Here is a 22,164-nt window from a genome sequence, read left to right on the forward strand (position 1 = left end):
TGACTATTTGTAAGAAATATATTTAAATAAATAATTATAAAATTATCAATCTTAAATAAATTTTATTATTTTTATTATATATTTTAACTTTTTAGCATATTTAGTTAAATTTATTGTTAATTATTTTTTTGTATTATGTTAATTTTATAAAATATTGTTAAACAAAACATTTTCACAAAAATATATTACATATCATATTATAAATATTTATTGATTAATCCGAGATACAATTAAATAGAAAAATTCACAATTTAATGATTTTTTTTATTTTAATTCCAATTTAGGGAGACACTCACAATTATGTCTCACATTTCTAGGTTTTCTATTCCGAATATATATATATATATATATATATATATATATATATATATATATATATATATATATATATATATATATATATATATTCCCTCCCACGGGATGGTACAAATGTAATTTTATTTATTATGTGATCTTTTAATCTCTTAAACACAATATTTGTATGTGATTATGGGTTTTCCTAACTTAATTTTTTTAACCAAGTGCCCTCCACTGCATTGATTATTGGCTACCCTAACATAGGTTTTTTTAATAAAATGTCTACCTAAATTCCACCTGAAATGCCTCAACGAAAGGTCTTCAACTCGTACTTTGTTAGTCTTGCCTCTTCTCCTTTTCCTTTCTCGGATGTTTTATTTTATCTGTCAGGTTATCCGAGTTCACAAGTCTAATTGTGTACTTATTTTCATCGAGTTGGTCTGAAGCATGAAAGTATCGATATACTAGGGCTATGCGCCAGTTCTAGCGAGTTAGTCAATCCCCTTCTAAGACGACAATTCCATTGCGTTTTCTTAGCAGCGGATAGGCATTTAGTTACTTTATACTACCCCAAACATATAACTACATTTTCTAACTGAAATGGAATATTACTATGAAATTGTACATATGTTCTTAGGTTAGGTTGTTCGCCTATTAAAGTGGTGTGAATTGATTGAATAGATAATTATTTTTTGTTAAAAGTATAAGAGATATAGAAATAAAGAACTGGAAGACTATTTAAAGTTAGAGTAATTTTAATTTGTGTTGTGCGTGAGATCTTCTGTTACAAAACTATGTAACTCTATTACACATAATCAAAATTCTGACGTTTTGATAGTTTAAAAAAAATTAAGGGAAGGTTTAAGTTAATCATTTGTCACTGAATTATTTTTATTATTTTCCTTTCTCTTAGGTCTTCACTTATTTATCCTACCCTCAAACCCATTTCTCATCTTTTCCTCTATTTTAAGGCTATTAAAAAATAACATTATATAAATTAATATATTTATATAATTTTAGTATTTGTTAAGTTGAAATAACTTATATATATTCTAATTTGGAGTTTGAAAAAAGATTCTAAAATATTTGAATAAAAATGTTTGAAAAACATATTCTGAAATTGGATTAGGTTTAATTTTGTTTGAATATGTGAACTAGAGTGGAACACAATGTCTTAATTTGATTTGGAATGAGCAGTGTAACATATGTTTAAAATAATCATATTTGATATTGAGTTGATTACAATATCTCCATTTGATTTGTAATGATCAATGTAAGATATTGATTTGATATTAAGAAGATATCATATTGAATTAAGAAGTGAAGGTAACATATTTACTTGGTATTAAGGGTTTTGTATAAAAGATATAGAAATAAAGAATTAGAAGACCATTTAAAATTACAGTAAAACTTTTATTTGCGTTGGGTTGTCGTAGCGGAAGGGTTCGATATGCTTACAAGTGTATGTATCATGGCTAAAGATGTAGTCTCATTTATCGATTAATCTTCTTCAGTATATTATAAAATGAATATATATTCAATAATATAAGTGAATCCTAGATATATTTTTGTGCATTGTATGAAACATTCCATAATGATAAAGGTGAATACATGGTTCATAAAAAAATAAAAATAAATTCTCAAATATTTTAGTTTTTGTCATCTATTAGCAAAAGTATAAAGTACTCTATACTAGTATATTGGTCTAAGTATTTGATTAAACAATCTCAACTTAAAGTAAAAGATTATAACTCATTCCAACTAAAAAGATTATATTGGTCTAAGATTTTATTTTTTCTTTATGTCGAAAATCAATTTTACGGTATAAAAGAAGTCCCAAAAGTTTCCTCTTGCTTGTATTTGTAACAAACAGAGATTTCAAAAATCTTTATGCTAGTTAAGATAGGAGATTTCACAATCTTTATGCTAATTAAGATAGGGGATAAACCCGTCAAAATAGAACCGAACCACAACTGAAAAATCCTTAATTCATTTAAACTGAATTTGAATAAATTATTTAATCCCAAAACCGAAATTAGATAGGACGAATTAGGTTTTGATAAATACTTACCCAATGGTAAATTTAATGGTTTTGTAAGACCTAGAATCTAAACACAACTAGAAACCAACATTACCTTCATCCATTCTTATAAACATCTACAAAAGATTTCGTCGTCTCATCAATCGCCAACTGTCTCATCCTTCTTTCTTAAAAGCTGGATTTTGTCGAGCAACATAAAAAACGGTTATTCATTTCAGAAGAGGGTTTATGTCGAGGAAGTTTTAAATTTCATAGTCCATACCAAACTATTGTTTTCTCTTTGAATGTAACTCATGACAAACTATATCATTAAGTATATGGCTTTTGAGGTTTTATCATAGTTCTAATGAAAAATGTGATTTCAAAACCAGGTTTATGATACATACATATATATTGGGATCATAGTTGGAAAATATGAATTTATTGTTTTACCCAAGACAACAATATCATGTCTTTGTTTATGTTTGGGTGATGCAATTATACCAACCTTTCTATTAAGAAATGCTACCAACTTTGATAGCAAAAAGGGAAAAAAAATACTACCAACTTAACCACTATAGAGATGAACAAGACCAATCAACTTTCTCCACCATCCAAAACAACCACCCTAAATCATAGTATATAACCCATAATAAGCTCAAATGCAGATATACCCACTATGTAATTTGTACACATTGACCATATTTGAAAACGGGTTCATTGAACAAAACGATTTTCATGACTAAGTGCAAGAATATATTTTAAAAAGTCATTGCATAAAAAGGATGATTGAACAAAAGAAAGCAAAGATCATACCTTTCAAGATCAGCCAAGAAACCTCCCTAAAATGGACAATGAAGACACCATCACATGAAATTTGTAATCTTGCTTTCTATTGAAAAGTAAAGAACCCTAGTGCCTCCAAAGAAGGTAAGAGATTCAAACAAGACAGTTAATAATATAGGTTGAGCAGTTTAACAACTGTCTCTACATACCCGAAATGACAATTCACTTACACAACCGATTTATATTCATTACTATAACAGGAAACTTTGTTTGTGTTTCTTCTTTTTTTTATATAAAATTTGTAGCTAGTGGAAGTTAAGCAGCAAAATAACAATACAAATTTTCAAACTTTTCTATCTTAGGTATTATTGTTTCTGCTGCTAAAGCTTGACCACCTTCTCAAGGTGCAGGCTACCAATCCACTACCTTTAGTGAAGCCAAATCTTACCTTAAATGAACTAGCCCTACCATTACTGCTTGATGCAATATTAGCATCCCCGGCTTGACCAGTAAACACAGTAGCCCTTCCGACGTTATTCTCACCACCACCATTCCGGCTAGTACTTGCAACCTGATGAGCTTGTTCAGGATCATCAATGTCTAAATTTATGGTTAGTGATCCTCGGCTTGCTCTCAACCCATCCACGCCCTTAGAAGTCACAAGTTTGCATTTCTTCACCTTCACTTTTACCAAATTAGGGCACCCACCAGCTAAAGCTTCCAAGCCAAGATCCGATACAGGGCAATTTTTAATGCATAGTTTCTTTAATGCTATACATTTCTCGGCAATGCAGGAGATTTCTGGGTCGCCAACAGATTCACTTCCACACAATGCTAACCTCTCGAGATTCTTGCAATTTGTGGCTAATGGTTCTAAACTCAATCGGGTAGGATTAACACCTACTAGGACTAGTTCTTGAAGGTTAGGGCAATGTTTAGCTACAGCAATAAGACCATCATCTCTTATCCTATTCATTTTCCACCCATCGATATGAAGCTTTCTCAAAAGCTTACAGTTTTCAGCAATAGCGCTAAGACCTACATTTGTGCATTCTGGGGTTTTCACAAGGTGGAGAAATTCAAGCTTTGGACAATTCGAAAGAGCAATTAGACCAACATCGCTAACTTGGAGTTTCTCTAGATGAATTTCGGTTATAGTAGTAACTTGATTAGGAATCAACTTGAATACCTTATCCCATTCGCCAGAGCATCGAAAAAGCTTTAGGGTTTTCAAATTAACAGCACCGATTATGAGTGGCCCGAAGCTAAGCCCATCTGAGAGCTCCTTTAAACATAACGTTTTCAGCGATAATCCAGCAACGCCAGGCACAATAGGTTCAACCAATGCTCCGCCGTTAAGGCCTCGGAGGCGTTTAACGGATAATTCCTCCAAAGAAGAACAATTTTCGAGAACGGCGTTCATACCTTTCGCCCCAAAAGTACACGATCCACATGATAGCTTCTTCAGATTCTTACAATTCATCGAGAGCGCAGCCATACCGGAGTCAGTCAATTCACGACATCCTCGGAGCTTCAAACGGGTAAGATTCCGGCAACGGAGAGATATGAGTACAAGTGTTTCGTCACCGATGCTAACGGATCTCCGATCACATCTCAGAGCGAGTTTCGTGATCGAATCGAAACGAGAAAACATTTTAGGAATCATTGATAGAAGATCCGCTTGTGCGTTGAGAGAGAGACGATGGCGGCTCTGGCCCTCGATTCGTAACCATCTGGTACAGACGAGGGAACATCGTATCCTGTCGCCGGATCCGAGAGATTCAAAAATGGAAGCTAAACATTCGTCAGGAATGTTAGAGATGAAATCCTCCATGCATTCTTCTTCGGAAGAAGTCCCTTTCTCCATACGATTCGACATCGTGGATCTGTAATTAAACGTATTGATTTGGTTGCCGTCGGTGGAAAGAGATGATGATGCCTGGCCCATTGCTGTCAATGAAATTCCTCAATAGCGATATCTGGATGAATCCGACGAAGAAGATGCGGTTTAGTTTTGGCGATGGACAGCTGCTTGCGTCTTGCCATTCATTCAAGCGGATATCAAATGGGATTAAATTCTGCTTATTATGGATGGATATGGTTTCTGAAACTTTTCAAATAGGAACCGAAATTCCAATTAGCGTCTCAAGTTTATTAAGATATTTAAGTTGATCCTCAAACTTTATTATTATTTTAAAAATTCTAAAAGTAAATAGGATAATTGAGGTTAAATTTTTAACATAAAAAATTAAAATAACTAAATAAAATTAAAAATATTATAAATTTATAATAAAAAATTTTTTAAATCTTGTAATTTATTTAGAAATGACTCTATATATGAATTTAAGCTAAACAAACTAATCATCCGGGATTTAGAGAAACTATATAAATATTTTGAAGGGTAATGAAAATTGTGTTGTTCACGTTTATATTAAGAAAAGAAAAAAAAGTTCATTTAAGTGATAATTAATAATTTACATATATTATAAAAATAAAAATAAAAAAGTGAGAAACTAATATAAATAATCGAATAATACTTGTAAAAGGGCTTCCAACTAGGGATGATAATTATAATCCGCTATGCGGTTTCGATATGAACTATCCTGTTATGGCGATTTTTCTATGATTTGACTGGTAGTTGATTGTGAATTGAGGATATTTGTTTTCCCGATTTTTTAACACTAATAAACACAATTAAATATATAACATCATCAATATCTGTATTTATGTTTCAAATTTTATAAGAGTTTAAGTTTGTTTCGTTATAATAATATAAATTTTCATATATATTCTATTCGGTCTTCGAGTTAATATTTTCTCTTCTTTTTTTTGAATTAAAGAGAACTAACATGACACTTTATAATCATGATCTCCCGCTTCCATTTAAAGCGCTTTCATATGGAGGTTTTCGAGTTAATCTTAATAAGTTAGACTTTTTTTTTAAAATTTTATTTCGAATAAAAGAAGGATGAGGTTAGCAAATGTGATGGAGTTCATAATTGGTAGTCTTCCGTCAACATATTTTGGTATGTCATTAGATGCTAAATTACGATCCAAGGTCACTTGAGACCCAATTATCACTAAAATGGAATGTAATTGTCTAGATAGAAAAGTAAAATAATCTCGAAATGGATCGGTTAATCCTCATTAAGAGTGTATTGTCATCTATGCTCACATATATGATGTTGTTATTCATTTTCCCGAGTGTGACTATGAAAATGAAGAGAATAATGTGTAAATTTCTATAAGAAACTTCTAACTCATTGTTTTATCATTTAGTTAGTTGGGACAAGGTTAAATATTTTAAAGATCAATGAGATCTAGATATTCGAGATCTTATTTTTTTAATAAGGTTCTTCTATCAAAATGGTGTAGTAAATTTGCAATGGAGTCGAATAGTCTTTGGGCATCGATAATTAGATATAAGTATGGTAATAATTGGTCTGGTTGGTTCACTAAAATATCTAATTATCTAGCGGGGTTTAGTATTTGGTGAGGAATTTATTTTATGTGGAAAAGTTTTCGTGAGCAGTTTAGATTCATTGTAGGGGATGGTTCTTCGATTAATTTTGAAACAAAATTTGGTGTAGTGTCAAAAATCTAGTTACGACGTATCCTGAGATTGTTTCAATTTCTATGTGAAAATGCCACAATTAAGGACATGTTTGATCATCGGTCTAATGGTTTCGCTAGCTGAATTAGATATAGAAGGTGATTAAACATTATGGAGATTTCGTCCCATAATAGAGTTTTACTTTTTGTAGGACACAAATAAGTGTCATCGCCTGAACAAGACGTTATGCATTGGCAAGATATGGATAATTTTCATTTGGAGCATTGCTACAAGTTGTTCGCTTAGATGATTCTATATAATTTTTGTCGGGAAAAACTTTAGGAGTCAAAAATTTCATCCAAGATTTCGTTCTTTGGATTGAGCATTATTCATGGTGGAATTTTAACGGATGTTATGTGCATGAAAAAGTTGTATTATGGCTAATCGTATAAGTCACAAAAATGTTGAATTGACAACATATTTATTTTTGTATTGTCGATGGGTAACTAGTATTTAGAGTATTTTGTGAAGTATTACTGGGATTCATTAGGTGATGCTCAATTCTTTAGGTAATTGCTGGGAAGTTTGGATTGATGTTGCTTATATGGTAGGCCTACATATTTGGATCATCATCCCAATTATTTTTTGGTAGACTATCTGGTTTGAGAGAAATCGTCGAACTTTCAATGATCGTAGTCGTCTGATATGTATCATTCATAATACTATTATGACGATTTTTGAGTTTCATTTAAGAAAGTCATTAGAGTTTGTTGGGGGAGTTAATCGTTTTTCTCGAGAATTTACGAGCTCGATAACTTATTAAGTACTTTTTTCTTTTTTTTCTTTTCAATAATGATTTGTCGTTGTGCTTAAATAATTTTTTTCATTTTTAATATACATTGATATTTTTCAAAAAATATAATATTAAAAAACCCATTTATATAAATTATTACAAAAAAATATATATATTAATAAATATTGTATAACGGTGTCCCGCAGGATTTCCCGAAACCAAGCGGGGATGATATTAAAAAAAATTCTCGAAGTAGAATGGGGCGACGAAGGTAAACATATTCCCGTCTCGATCCGTTGGGATCCCGTTGACATCCTTATTGTCCTCCCTATTTCCAACTTAAATATTTGTTTTAGTGACTTTTTATTTTTATTTAAAATCAATTTTAGATCTTTTAAATCCATTTCTTTTGAGGCTAAAAATGAGATCGACATGGACTCAAGAAATAATATAACAAATGATTCAAAAATAATTAAGAATGTGATTCGAATTATAATAATTCGGGAAATAAGATGTGATATCGAACAAAAACAACAAAATATATATATATATCAAACAAAATACAACACAAAAATGTGGGGAAATTTTATGAAATGGCCCTACTAATAGCCTTAATTCCAAAAAAGGTCCGCGCCTAATAATGTATGCAAAATGAGCATTTTTGCCCTGCAAAAAGTCTGTAATACCCCTCGCGCGCCTGTTTTACCGCTCAATTACGAGAAATATCATTAACGCGTTTTTATCTAAAAAGTATGAGTTGATTAACGTGTTTTAGATGAAAATGCGTGAATGATATATTTCTCGCATTTGGTATATTTCTCGCATTTCTTGTATTTCTCGCATTTGGTATATTTCTTTCTATTTCTCGCATTTTATTAATTGGTTGTGATATGCTTGAATGTTAAAAAAATTGGATAGGCGTTCTATTTTAGAATTTGCCTACCTATTGGCTGAAATTTGCAAACATGCTTTATTTTTTATGTAGCTATTAAGCAAAATTAAATCTTTGGTTTTAAACTTGTAAAACTTCTGTCATATTTTCATCCTTTTTTTTTGGAGTATTTAAATTAAATAATGATTACAATGCAAGACAATAAGTTTTAGAAAAAACAAAAAACTCTGGTCTTGAAAATATTTTACAGATGGTCTTAATTATTAATTTTAATGGAGATGAAATTGTAGAAAGAAGAAACTATTATACTGTTGAATGTTTTTGTCTTGACCAAGGTTCAACAAAAACTGAAAAACACCAAAGCTTGAATCAATAAAATCAAGATATATATAACAACAGTTGACCAAGGATATTAAAAGTCCCAAAATGAATCAATGAATGATAATTACAAGAAAATTTGAGGCATAAAGATACCTCACACCCAAAACAAAACAATACTCAAATCTTTTTCTGTAAATCCCTGTCGAAAATGAAAATAAAAGAATACCCACCCAAATTTTCTACTACACATATTTTCTATCTTCATCCAACAAATTAATAAAAAGTTAAGGGTTGTTTTCATAGACCATTTTAATCCAATGTGAAACCAAAATTCTACTTCTAGAAAGTGTTGGGTTCTTGCGTTAGCAACCCACATATATATATAGTCACTTTCTTCTAATTATATTTAGAAGTGATAATATTTTAAAATATACATTAATCTTCCCATCGATCATATGAATTTCCCGATATATTCTAATGATTTATCAGAGATAATTTTGAAATACATATACTCTTTAATATAAAGGAAGTAAAAACATGCTTTCTGGGTTCACCTCTACTACTAGAGAGGTCAAACTCAATACTTAATTTTTCAATCAATTGTATTACTAGCTACATAAAATAAGGAATTCAAATTTTAATAAAAAATCATTTTAAAAATAATTGGTATCTTTCTATTTATTAGCATCAAATGCGAGAATTACATCAAATGCGAGAAATACATCAAATGCGATAAATATATACCAAATACGAGAAATACATCAAATGCGAGAAATATACCAAATACGAGAAATATACCAAATGCGAGAAATACCAAATGCGAGAAATACCAAATGCGAGAAATACCAAATGCGAGAAATATATCATTCACACATTTTCATCTAAAACGCGTTAATCAACTTACGCTTTTTAGATGAAAATGCGTGAATGACATTTCTCATAATTGAGCGGTAAAACAGGCGCGCGCGAGAGATATTATAGACTTTTCGCATGACAAAAAGACCCATTTTAAAATTAACAAATTTCTCTGAGCCATAAAGAAAGTATAAACAACTTTTCAATTTTTTTTTTTGAAATTTGTATGTTATTTTGAGATTATTTATTTATTGTTGAGAGGAGAATATATATTTCTACATAGAAGATATGGGGACGAAGATATGCCGCCAAGTAAACATATCCTTAATTCAATAGTTTCGCTCCTCAATCGATAGACCATGATCGGCCATTTTTCCTCCGCCTTGGCCGTCGTCAATTTCTCTCCAAGCTCAACCAAACTGCCATCCCATGTCCAATCCTCAAGGAATGTCAACTTCGAATCACTCAAGGACCGTCTCATCGGCTTTGCCAGTGTGGGTCACCTTCGCCGCGCGATATCCACCCTCGATTACATGACAAGTCAAGGACTCACTCCTGACGTCGTCTCCTACTCTTTCCTTCTAAAATCATGCATCAGAACCCGTCATTTCGATCTCGGCAAGCTGGTTCATCATAAACTATCCGAATCAGGAATCGAACTCGACTCCATTCTACTTAACTCACTCATTAGCCTTTATTCAAAATCCGGCGACTGGAAAACAGCTAATTCAATCTTCGAGGAAATGGGTATTAGTAAAAGAAGAAACATGGTTTCATGGAGTTCAATGATCTCTTGTTTTTCCCATAACGGATTAGGTTTACGAGCAATTCAAACGTTTCTTGATATGATTGAATGTGGAGAATACCCAAATCATTTCTGCTTCGCCGCCGTGATTCACGCCTGCTCTAACCCTGACAACGCTTGGATTGGTAAGGTTATACATGGGTTCGTGATTAAAACAGGGTATCTCGATGCCGACGTTTGCGTTGGATGTGCTTTGATTGATTTCTATGTGAAAAGCGGTGGCGATTTAGATTCCGCACGTCAAGTGTTCGACGAAATGCCTGAAAGAAATCCGGTAACTTGGACTTTGCTTATAACTAGATTTGCTCAATTTGGATACCCTAAAGATGCTTTAGAATTATTCATTGAAATGTTAGTGAATGGTTTCGTCCCCGATGTGTTTACATTTAGCGGCGTTGTTTCCGCTTGCTCTGAATTGAAGCTTTTGTCATTTGGACGACAAGTTCATTCTCATGTGATTAAGTTTGGTTTAGTTTCAGATATCTGCGTTGGCTGCAGCTTAGTTGATATGTATGCAAAATGTTCTTTGGATTTGGATGATTCTAGAAAGTTCTTCGAACGTATGCCAAACCATAACGTAATGTCATGGACTGCCTTCATTACTGGATGTGTGCAAAGTGGAAAACATGATAAAGAAGCACTTCAAATCTACAGCCAGATGATGATCAACAATCAGTCTTTACCGAATCACTTCACATTCTCCAGCCTTCTGAAAGCTTGTGGAAATCTCTCCGACCCAATATCCGGCGAACAGATTCACAATCAAGTAGTGAAATTTGGTTTTGAATCGGTCAATTGCGTTGGAAATTCGCTCATATCCATGTACGCTCGATCTAATAAATTGGAAGATGCGAGAAAGGCGTTTGATTTGTTATTCGAAAAGAACTTGATCTCTTACAATGCCATACTCGACGGTTACACGAAGAGTATGGATTCTAGCGAAGCCTCGTTTGGATTGTTTAACGAACTCGAAAATAAGGGGATTGAAGTCGATGCTTACACGTACGCGAGTCTTCTTAGCGGAGCTGCGACGATAGGTGCGGTTAGTCGAGGCGAGCAAATTCATGCCCGGGTAATAAAAGAAGGATTAGGATCGAACCGGATCATATCCAACGCTCTAATATCGATGTACTCAAAATGTGGGAATATCGATTCGGCGTTAAATGTTTTCCAAGGTGGGATCGAGAGTCCCAACGTTATCTCGTGGACATCCATCATTACAGGTTTCGCTAAACATGGATTAGCGGAAAGAGCTATAGACATGTTTGAAAATATGGTTAAGACGGGTGTGAAACCAAACGAGGTAACTTACGTAGCCGTTCTATCGGCTTGTAGCCATGTTGGTTTTGTTGACGAAGGATGGAAGTACTTCAATTCGATGATGGAAGAACACGGGATTAAACCGAGGATGGAGCATTACGCTTGTATGGTGGATTTATTAGGTCGATCGGGTTTTCTCGACGAAGCGCTTAGGTTTATCGGCTCGATGCCTTTTGAGGCCGACACATTGGTTTGGCGTACATTGCTCGGATCGTGTCGGATTCACGGAAACGCAAACATAGGAAAACACGCAGCCGAGATGATCTTCGAGCGGGACCCAAACGATACGACTGCATACGTTTTGTTATCGAATTTATACGCTTCCGTCGGTCGGTGGAGCGAAGTTATCGAAATGAGAAAGAAAATGAAGGAGAGGAATTTGGTTAAAGAAGCGGGATGTAGTTGGATCGAGAGAGACGGGAGGATTCATAAGTTCTTCGTGGGCGATACGTTTCATCCTAGGGCAAAAGAGATTTACGAAGAAATTGAAAGTTTAGGGTTTAAGATTAAGGAAATGGGTTATGTGGCAAATACCAATCTTGTTCTTCATGAGGAGGTGGAGGAGGAATTGAAAGAGGAGTATTTGTTTCAACATAGCGAGAGGATAGCGGTTGCTTTCGGAATCATTAGTAGTAAAAGTGATTCAAAACCGATTAGAGTGTTTAAGAATCTTCGAGTATGTGATGATTGTCATGTCGCGATGAAATACATTTCGATTGCAGCGGGAAGAGAGATAGTCCTTAGGGACTCAAATAGGTTTCATCATTTTAGAAATGGGGTATGTTCTTGCAATGAATATTGGTAAGATCCAAGAATGGAAGATCATAAGTTGTTATACAATGCATGAATTATAATTGAGAACTATGTTATTTATAGAAAATTTTGAACTTGATATAACAAAATATTTGGTTATGTCAAACCTAGATATTGACACAGCTAAAGTTGTTAGCAAAAGTTGAGATTTTATTTTGTGTTAGAAGCATAATATATTTTTATTATTACAAGCCAAAAAACAGGAAAGATTGAGGCATCTTCAACAAAATTCAAATAATATCAAATAACTGCAACAAATAACCAATAGAATAAAAAGACGTGAATTTCCAAATGACATTTAAGTGACAAGCTAATTTCAATAAGAAGTTGCTTCAAAATCAACTAATTAAATAAGTATAAGCTAAAACTTGGAAACACACTACAAAAAAAACGGTTCTTTCCAACTTTCATTCTAACTAACTAAACTAACAAAAACCAATCATTCTCTCTAGTAATGAAGAGACCCGGAGAAAGAAGCAGGCAATAAACTTGTAATAACATTAAAACAACATAACCCAGGCATCATCGATATTTACATATGCCGACAGGAATTCCACAACTATTCGCCGTTTCTTTAATCAAAACTGTGGTCAGTCCACGTTTGTCTCTTTAGGCAAAACCAATCCAATGAGGCAGTCTGGGGAGGGATAAGGCGCAACCGAAAGCATTGAACATAAATCAGGAGAGTATGGAAGAATGAAGAGAAGTCTTGCCCAAACAGATTTCGAAACTGGGATCTTGATTACTCCTACACATTCTCTCTGCTTCAGATATGATATGAAGTCCATGAACTGCATCCATAATGTAAATTCATCGCATTTTTACTTTAACAAGAAGCTCTCTAAATCAAAATATAACAATAGCAGTGTGTAAAATAAGCAAGTAGGGGCCTTGACCCAATTGTGAATGAGAGAACTGTAGAAAATAATTTATTTTTTTTAAATCTTTTCCAGAATTTTTTTAAAATCTTTTCTAGAAGGATAGCAATTATATATTATTCTCCTAGTAACAGTTATTATGTGACAAATTCAGAAATTTATTTTTAACAGTTTCTCTACCATATATATCTAGATCCAAAAAAACAAAGCGGTTCCAAATGGGGCCACCCTAAGGAATGCACCAGCAGCATTGGGATTGATAATTATCAATGAAACAACCAATAACTGCAACTGATGCAGCAGTTAAAAATAATTAGTACACATTAAAATTTGCCATTGAAAGTGATTTTTCTGTGATTCCGTTGCTTTATTTGGTAGACAGGTTATTTTATAGATCATGAATGAAATTATAGGGTATTTTTTGCTATAGAGTTTTTCTTTTCTATATCATGACCTTTTTCTTTTGACAGACATGACAAATGTAGATTTTTCTAGATTGTGATGCACATGAAAAAGTGCATAACGTAACTATGAACATTTTTCTAGGTAGTCTCATTAATGGATAACACTAGTGAATCATTAATCATAATAGAAGTTTTAGATAACTTACGCCTTTTCTGTCACCTTCAGACGATGGGAGCAACCAACAGACCTCTCTCTGCATGATACATCAGAATTATCAGTTGTCACGGTTGATGTAGTATATATGCAGAAACGTGGAGAATCTCCAGGTCATCATAAGTTGTAGCCAGTAAAGCTCACTAGAGCAGTAATATTACATTATACAATAAACTGTGTACCAAGCAATTTCCAAATGCTATCATGAATATCTGACCTAACACTTTCCACAGTATCACAAACAATTTAGATATAATATGAAGTTGCACTTCTTTTCCATTTATCCTCAGAGGAATTCTATTCAACAAGTGAAAATGGAAACATGTTGAGCACATTTGGAAACAGATATTTTGCCACAATCCTATTGGAAACTCGTCAAAGTTAAAATTCAAAAGTCAATGATCCAGGTTATATATGGTATTTGTTACTTCATTGGATAACAAATTATGTCAAGAGTATAATTCAAATGTAATATTTGTTTCATTTGGTATATTTTTTCTGAGTAGATTATTTTTAAATCATGATTCAAATTATTTTCTATATGATTTTGATTGTTGGAAAACATAGCAATGTTGATTTTTCAGGATCTTAACGACAAGTAAAAAATTGCTCAAATTTTACACATTTACAAACTTGGTGAAAACACATAAGACTAATGAGTTGAGCTGATTATTAGAAGTTCAACATTGGCTCAACTTAGTTCAATTTCCAACATCTTCAAGCTTGCAACATTCATTAAGAGTGCTCAGTGCACAAGACTTGGTTCATCAACTCGTAAATTCTAGTTATCTAGCATATTATTAAAAGAGATTGGTTTGAAGCTCTAGGAGAGTGATAAAAGATTGGACCGAAATGATAATCGACTTGATCGAATGGAAAAAATGACAAACGAAATGCTGAAAGTTATTACGCATTTATAGGATAATGTTAAGGGAAAAGCTCTTAAACAATCAATGGATGTTTTAGTGAAAAAACATCATAGCTATTTTGATGGGTTGAAGAACTCAAGTCGGGTTCTTCAAGTGGCCCAACAAACAAATGTTGATGAAGAAAAAGTGGAGACTCAAGAGGAATACGAGACAAAATGCGACGAATCTTGAAGGAGAGATATGCGGTAATACAAAACTGTAGGTTATTTCCTTGCAAATCCCAAAATTAGTCTTGGGAAACGAGATGCCACTAACGGTGATTAACGAACAGGAAGTGCAATCGACATACGTTGATACTAACAATCGTGATCAAGTTGACCGAGGCATAGCTCAATTTGCTTTGACAATTGATGCATTTGAGAGTCTCGAAGACTGAATCTTGGCCAACGACCCTATGTTTCAATGATGTCTTGATTCAAGGAAAAAAAGGGATTCTTTTGTGGTTTGAAGAACCACCCGGTGATAAAAGTAATATTTGAAAAAGTTTTGGTCATAAGTCGTTGATGAGTTGCAGATACTTCCTATGGTTTGAGGAACCACACAATAGTCTAAGGAAGCAATTCTGGCAATTCATATGATTCGAAGAGCCACCAGATGTTTTGGAGTTTCAAATGAACCCTCGACTATTGTCGTTCGCGGACGAACGAATTGAAGGAGAGGGTAATGATACAAGGGGAAAGGGTATTAGGGCTAATGCATTATGGTGGAAGTTAACGATTAAGTCTACCGGTTATGATAAGTGACAGTTATTAATAGTAGTATAAATAGAAAATTGGTTGTTAATAATAGTTATGAAATGAAAATTAGTTTTAGAGTTTCTCTCTCTCATACTCATTGTATTCATCCTAGCAATTAGGTATCATCTCTCCCCATTAATTCAATTGCTCTTTAGCTTGCTAAGAGCTCTTATCTTCTTTTCGTTCTCAAACTCTAGTTCTCTTATTAATATAATTTCAAGATTTATACATAATTCTAGTTTAAGGTATATCATAGTGCTAAAGTAAGCTCATCTCATTTGCAATCCTACTCCTAACCTTGTAAATTAGCATGAACAAAACCTCCATGAAGGAAAACTTTTGTGGTTCTCTATCAAAGGGGGGAAAGGATTAATCAATTTACCTTATGTGGTGGCATATTAGAAAATGTTGTTTTCACATGTTGGAGATCTGTGCGTTTCATCATATCTAATTTTGCCGGCCATCTGCACAAATATCAAATAAACAAATGAGTGACTAATGTTCACAGACCTCCATAGAGTAATTAAATAAAGAAAAGGATCATTACTCTGCAGGCTCTGAAAGAGCAATCGAGTATCTGCAAATATCAGATTCTGCCTTATGTGCATTAATAGTACAGTAATGGACTCCACTTTTACATAAGGCACCCTGCCATTGATGTTGCACATGGCTTTCATGATGGTACGAATCTAGAAGTTGTGGGGGTACCGGTGGAGGAGAACAAGGTGGAGGTGGTGCAGAAGGTGGATGGGCCTGAGGCTGGGGTGGGAGAGATGGAGGTAATGGTGGTGGAAGATCAGGTGGAGGAGGTGGAGGTGGAAGATAGGTGACAGGAGGTGGTCCAACAGGTGGAGGAAACATCATACCTTTGTGCTGCATTGAGTTTCCATGCATCTGTGCTAATGGTGTGACAGAAGTAGGCATGAAAGGAGCTGGAACAGGGTTACCGTGATGATAATTGGGCATTATACCAGATGATACTGGATTTGGAGGAACTTGGTGACCAAATCCCCGTGCGTCCCAAGAGTTTTGAGGGTAATATACGGGTTGCATGAAAGGGGGTAGATGAGGTGGTGGTGGTGGTGGTGGAGCAGGAGGTCCCTGAATTGGTACAGGCATGCACACCATGTTCCCTGGTGCAGGATGTCTGTGCATATACAGCTGTTCAGGTGCACCAGAAGTAACCTGACCTCCTGCAAAGTTTTAGTAATTGCAAAAGCATCAGTCTATTATCCGCTTCAACATGAAAAATGTATTAACATATCTTACAGAATAAAAAATTTATCACTATTCTAACTTTACCTCCATGTTGATGATTAGGTGCCATAGAACTACAAGAACCATCGACAGCCATGGGCCCAATTTGTGATGCTGGCGGACATCCAAAGGAATTCCAGCCTGAGTGAGATCCATACCCACTTTGACTCATTTGTCCATTAGTTTCTGCAGTTGCTGTAGCTTGGTGCATACCAGGTTGACTGTAAAGACAAGATGTAGGTATAATAATCATACATAAAGTCTATGAAAATACATAATTGGCTTGAATAACTCAATTGCATGCTTGTATTGTAGAATCACATAAACTTGTAAGGAGAATTTGGGAGCTGGCTTCTGACTCGCAATATTACTTTTTGCCTCAGTGCTATAGAGTCCTTGAAATTGTTTGCACACGCCGTCATTACCAACTTAAAATGACATCAACTATTTTTTACAAAAAGAAGTGTATTTTCAAGGCACTATAACCCAAAAAAACATTCCAAGAATATATAAATTGCTAAACTTCAGCTTCTTAGGAAGCTAAACAAGCAGCTCCGAAAAATAACTTGTTCATAGGCTCCTAAACAAACAGTCACATCCAAACCACTGATAATGGCAGGAACTTTGTAACCTGAGCTCAAGAGGAAGTGACGTAAGAATCACTGAAGAAAGAGAAGGGCATGGCATATGCAATTAATTCAACCACTGGAGACCGCATTAATTAACTAGCCACATGAATGTTTTACTAATAAATCAAATGTAGCAGCGAGTGCCAAATTTGCTGATGAACCCATACTTGTCAACAAACTAAATGCATATAAGTGTGCTATCTCCACATCTTGTTAGGTAAAAAGCTGCCAAACCAAAAAGGAAAATACTGCTTACATCCAGAGGGCAATAAGAATTCAAATTTCAGACTTGCACACTACCATAAACAATAAATAATTGGATGCCAGGAAAAAAAAGTATGAAAGCAAATTTTGGGCTAAACTCTATACCATCTATGAATGTCAATAGATAATGCAGAAAAACAGAAGTAAATGAAAGAGAAAGCTAGTAGATATATCATATATTGATCTTAAACCTGAACTCTATCTGGAAAAAGGTCGCTGGACAACCTCGCAAGGTTTTCAGAAGAGCATAAGCAGTATCGGTACTGCTACATTCAACAAGCCAAGAAGAACCAGTTGGCATATTTGTTCGTGTCAGCCTAATGACAGAACCGACACTGCCAATAGCAAGGTCACAAGCAGCCATCAACTCATCGTCGGCAATTATTGTAGGGTTAATATTTTGGATGTTAATCCAAAGCATGCTAGAAGTAATTTGGTCATCTTGACTTCTGCAACTTCCATAGTGGTTATAGGCAGAGTTATTAGTACCATAACACTTCATGCTTAATGAAGATAGTAAGGAAGATAAACGAGACATCCTTCTATCAGCCGGACTCCCAGATTTAGTCACTGAATGTGGAGATCCAACCACATTATTGCCAGAATCATTGACTCTAACATCAAAAGGAATATGAGCAGGCCCAGATTGTGTAATATCCATTGGCATTGCAACATCAGCTGAGCCTACATTCGAATACGAAGGATGAAGTTTTTCCTGGCGAAGCTTCCTTAGGTGCCCCATTACAGCAGCAGCTTCTTCAGGAGAATCAAAGTCCATCAACAGAGCTCCTTCTCCAGTAAGGTCTGTAGTCCAGCGTGGCCCCTTATGAACGATTTTCTTCGATTCTTGGAGCATCTCATCCTTAACTGAATTATTTGAGACCTTTCCAATGTAAACATGACAACTATATCCAACAGCAACACCATTTATGACTCCTTTGGTTCCTAATCCAATGTCCATGAACCTTATTTGAAGGCAAGCACCCCAAGGAGCACGTCCTCTCATAACCTCCCTAGCCTTTATTGCATCCATTATATTTCTGTAATGGACAATAGCAAATCCTTTAAATGGAAAATACAGAAATCGTTCTACTGGACCAAACTTCTCAAATTCAAATCTGACAATAGCTTCAGATGCACTAGGACCTAAAGAACCTAGCCACAAATGGTTAGAAGCTGAAAAAACATCCATAGACCCAGGTTCACCATCAGTGTACCACATCACTTGATTGCTATTTAGTGGACGCTGCATGTTGAGATGATCTTTAGGAGATTCAGATGCCTTACTTCTATCATGGTTAGAAGATCTCAACGCATGATAGCAATTATCAGTGTTTGGAACTATATTCTTCTCATTTTTTTCACAAGCATATGGTGGATATTCAATTGAACTAGTCCTCAATTCAAATGGTTTTCTTGAGACAGGTGATGGCATTGAGTTGGTAGACATATTTCTGGGTGTTGAAGACCTACATATAGATGCATTGCTTGACCCAGTAGACTCAAAATTCATCAAGTTGGAGTTTCCAGTGTCATGTGCAGAACTTGTCAATTGAACTTCGGCAGCAACCACTGACATGTGAGTTTCTGAATGTTGACCTGGGAGCTTGTCTTCCAATTCATTATTGGAAGGCCCACCATGATTTCTATTAGTAATATTCTGTCCAGAAACTACGGGTAAGTTACCATGTTGATTACTTGTCTTGGGGACCATATAGCACCCCAATGTGTATTCAGATGGATCGGGCTCATAATGTTCAGTGTCCACATTACCATCATCAAGACCAAAGAGGTCTTTAAGAGAAGTTAATATGTTTTCCAATAATGATCTTATATCCGATAAACCTTCTACAGCTAATGAATTACATAGCTTCTTATACTTGGCCAGTATCAATCCTCTCAATGAAGGATCTTTGCTAACAGCCTGCATAAGTGGAGAAAAGAATCCCCAATTAAAATATGTACAAACAGAATGTATCTTGACAGTGGAAGACAATGATAATCAGCATAAGGGCTTTGTCTCCAACTCCTAACATGGCATGAAATGAATAAACTAGAAAGGCTGCACAAATGAACCAAGAACATAAAGTTTAAATTAATACAATCTCCTCTTAGCGGTATTTAGACCAAAAGAATATGATTAGGATGGTGAATCTGGAATCATTGACCTTGCAAACAAGACTAAACGAATATGGCAATAAAACAAAGAAGTTGCTAAAAGCAATAAAGGAAGAACTTTGTCAGATTTCAATTTCAACATTCACGACTGTTTGTTTACACAATATAGAGGTACAGTAAATGGAAAATAGAAAGTTTTGACAAAATGAAGCCTACAAGATTATCTCTAAGTCACTGCACATAATGCAAATCCAGTATCCACATAATCAATGCACTTCCACCTTGTACAAATAATCTCTATTAGATTTCTTTGGGAATATCAATGCACAGAAAAAGATAACAGTGCATAGGATTGCAATTCATAGTAACCATGGAATCTCTGTAGTTTCTCATGCCAGATATCAAAATAAGAAGTATGCAGAAGCTCTTGTGTGTTACCTGTCCCAGCAAGCAGTTTCTCATAATAGGAGATGTCTCTTTGCCATTAATAATAGTATTTGCTTCATTACCCCTTTCAGTAGAAGCTATTATTGATCCAGGATTATCCTGAACCACATCTCCAGTATCAAGTCTGGTTATCACCTGTCTAAGGAAGTAACATCCTCCTCGTTTTTCATCCTCTGCTGATGCACTAGAATCGATAAGTTCAAAACAAGCACCGATGATATTCTTTGGACAGCAAAAGAAAACCCTCAGAAGGCAAAGTACACTAGACTTGGATAGTTTAATTAGTGCAGAATCATTTCCATCAGAAATTTTTTGCTTGTGCTCAAGAAATATCTCATTGGAATCTTGCATCGTCAATATCTCCTTGTCAAACATCAGAAGCGTATCATTCCTCTCCAAAGAAGATATAAAGAAGGTAAGCACATTACAGAAAACTGCAGAACAGATTCCACGAATAACAGATGACGTTGATGCCTCTGAGGAAGCAATACAGCAAATGTCGGCTAAACCAAATAAACAGGCTTTTGCGGTCCCAAAAGCAACATCATCTGTGTCCTCTCCTTTATTTAATATTGTCAAATTCCAGTTATGCGTATTAATAAGGACCTTCGCTGAAGCTTCAAGAGCAGTAGGACAATATGAAGCATATCTTGGGATTAGATCTGCAATGATGCGCTGCACACTGGTGCAACCTGCAGTGCAGGTAATATTCTTAAGAATGTGAATAAATTATTAAATCTTTTGAAATGTTAAACTTGTATTAATAAACAAAATATAGCAAACATCATAACAACACGTTAACAAGTACAAGCCAAAGAAACAGGTACTAGAATGATGAGTTCTAATAGTGGTGAAAGGCCTCCTCTCCAAAAACAATATATGAATGGAAAAATCACATAGACTATGGACAGCAAATAAGATGATCCAATCATCATTTCTACTAGGCAAGTTATAAAAACTAGATGCACTTGTTTGATCAAATGGCGTGTCCATTGTGTCAAAATGATGTTTTTCTTCTTCTGCTTTTAGTATTGGAGATCGAGGACACCTATGCAACATTCCTTTTAAGCAACACATCTTTCAAAGACTGCATCTACAAATCAACTTTGAGAAGATGAACTGAACTACAAACTTTTCACAGAAGAACCTGTATCTTTTTAGATATCCTATATGAGCAAAAAGCTTAATTTCACCTAGTTCATACTCAGTATAACCAATGGAACACGAATAAATGAACAAAACGTTATTAGGTTTTTGTAATCAGTTTCGCAACCTAATCAAGTTATCAAAGAGAGATAAAAGACAGAACCTCGAGAAGCAGCAATTAGAGAAAGGAAGACTTTTTCGAGATCAGGCATGAGACGAACATCCTTTTGAGAGACACAGAACTTAATTCTCTTGTAACAATCGTATAAACTTCGAATCTCCTCTTTATTCCTCCGCCTTTTATCAATTTCTTCCTGAGATAGTGACGGTTGTGTAGAAGAAAGAAACTGCGGTTTTTGAGTTGAAGGATGAACATCAGATGTTTGTGAAGTCAATAGACGATTCAATGGATATGTATGTTCAGTCGGCAGTTCTTGTAGCCTTCGCTTCTTCAGCGGCTGCTCCGCGGAAGCCATGGAACCGAGGTTTTTCTAATCGTTTCCGTGAGAGTATCAACCAGAGATCTTATGAATGAAAAAATTGAAAAAAAAAACGAGAGAAAACAAACGTGTCCTTCTCAATTGTTATATCATACAGTCCCCTTAAGGGCCTTTTTGGTTGAAATTATTTTAGAAAATAACCTAATATTTCCTCATCATAAACTAAAATATTATAAATTTTTCAAA

The 22,164-nt window shown here is 34.6% G+C and overlaps 3 protein-coding genes across 3 annotated transcripts; 1 reads left to right on the top strand and 2 right to left on the bottom strand.

The window, feature by feature from the left end:
* Positions 1-3,214: 3,214 nt before the first annotated feature.
* LOC124930776 (F-box protein At1g47056-like) lies at positions 3,215-5,166 on the bottom strand. The gene has a single exon (XM_047471132.1). It carries the CDS (start codon positions 5,049-5,051, stop codon positions 3,462-3,464), a length of 1,590 nt encoding a protein of 529 aa, XP_047327088.1. The 5' UTR covers positions 5,052-5,166; the 3' UTR covers positions 3,215-3,461.
* Positions 5,167-9,804: 4,638 nt separating this feature from the next.
* Positions 9,805-12,540, top strand: LOC124929573 (pentatricopeptide repeat-containing protein At3g49170, chloroplastic). The gene has a single exon (XM_047469974.1). The coding sequence runs from the start codon at positions 9,877-9,879 to the stop codon at positions 12,445-12,447; it is 2,571 nt and encodes an 856-aa protein (XP_047325930.1). The 5' UTR covers positions 9,805-9,876; the 3' UTR covers positions 12,448-12,540.
* Positions 12,541-12,769: 229 nt separating this feature from the next.
* Positions 12,770-22,015, bottom strand: LOC124928711. Its single transcript, XM_047468963.1, has 8 exons — positions 21,642-22,015; positions 20,324-21,024; positions 17,959-19,691; positions 16,920-17,095; positions 16,165-16,810; positions 16,000-16,081; positions 13,944-13,991; positions 12,770-13,246 (listed from the first exon to the last, which is right to left on the bottom strand). The coding sequence occupies exons 1-8, from the start codon at positions 21,952-21,954 to the stop codon at positions 13,046-13,048; spliced, it is 3,900 nt and encodes a 1,299-aa protein (XP_047324919.1). The 5' UTR covers positions 21,955-22,015; the 3' UTR covers positions 12,770-13,045.
* Positions 22,016-22,164: the final 149 nt, after the last annotated feature.

Source organism: Impatiens glandulifera, chromosome 3 (genome assembly GCF_907164915.1).
Source record: "Impatiens glandulifera chromosome 3, dImpGla2.1, whole genome shotgun sequence".
Lineage (NCBI taxonomy): Eukaryota > Viridiplantae > Streptophyta > Magnoliopsida > Ericales > Balsaminaceae > Impatiens > Impatiens glandulifera.

Bases quoted from the DNA above. Each gene is read 5' to 3' on its own strand.
- LOC124928711 (XM_047468963.1), bottom strand. From the start codon at position 21,954: ATGGCTTCCGCGGAGCAGCCGCTGAAGAAGCGAAGGCTACAAGAACTG. The intron at 13,992-15,999 runs GTAAATTGATTA...TGTATCATGCAG, and splicing joins CTAATATGCCACCACATAAG to AGAGAGGTCTGTTGGTTGCT. The intron at 13,247-13,943 runs GTAAGTTATCTA...TTATGGATGCAG, and splicing joins CTGAAGGTGACAGAAAAGGC to TTCATGGACTTCATATCATA.
- LOC124930776 (XM_047471132.1), bottom strand. From the start codon at position 5,051: ATGGGCCAGGCATCATCATCTCTTTCCACCGACGGCAACCAAATCAAT.
- LOC124929573 (XM_047469974.1), top strand. From the start codon at position 9,877: ATGATCGGCCATTTTTCCTCCGCCTTGGCCGTCGTCAATTTCTCTCCA.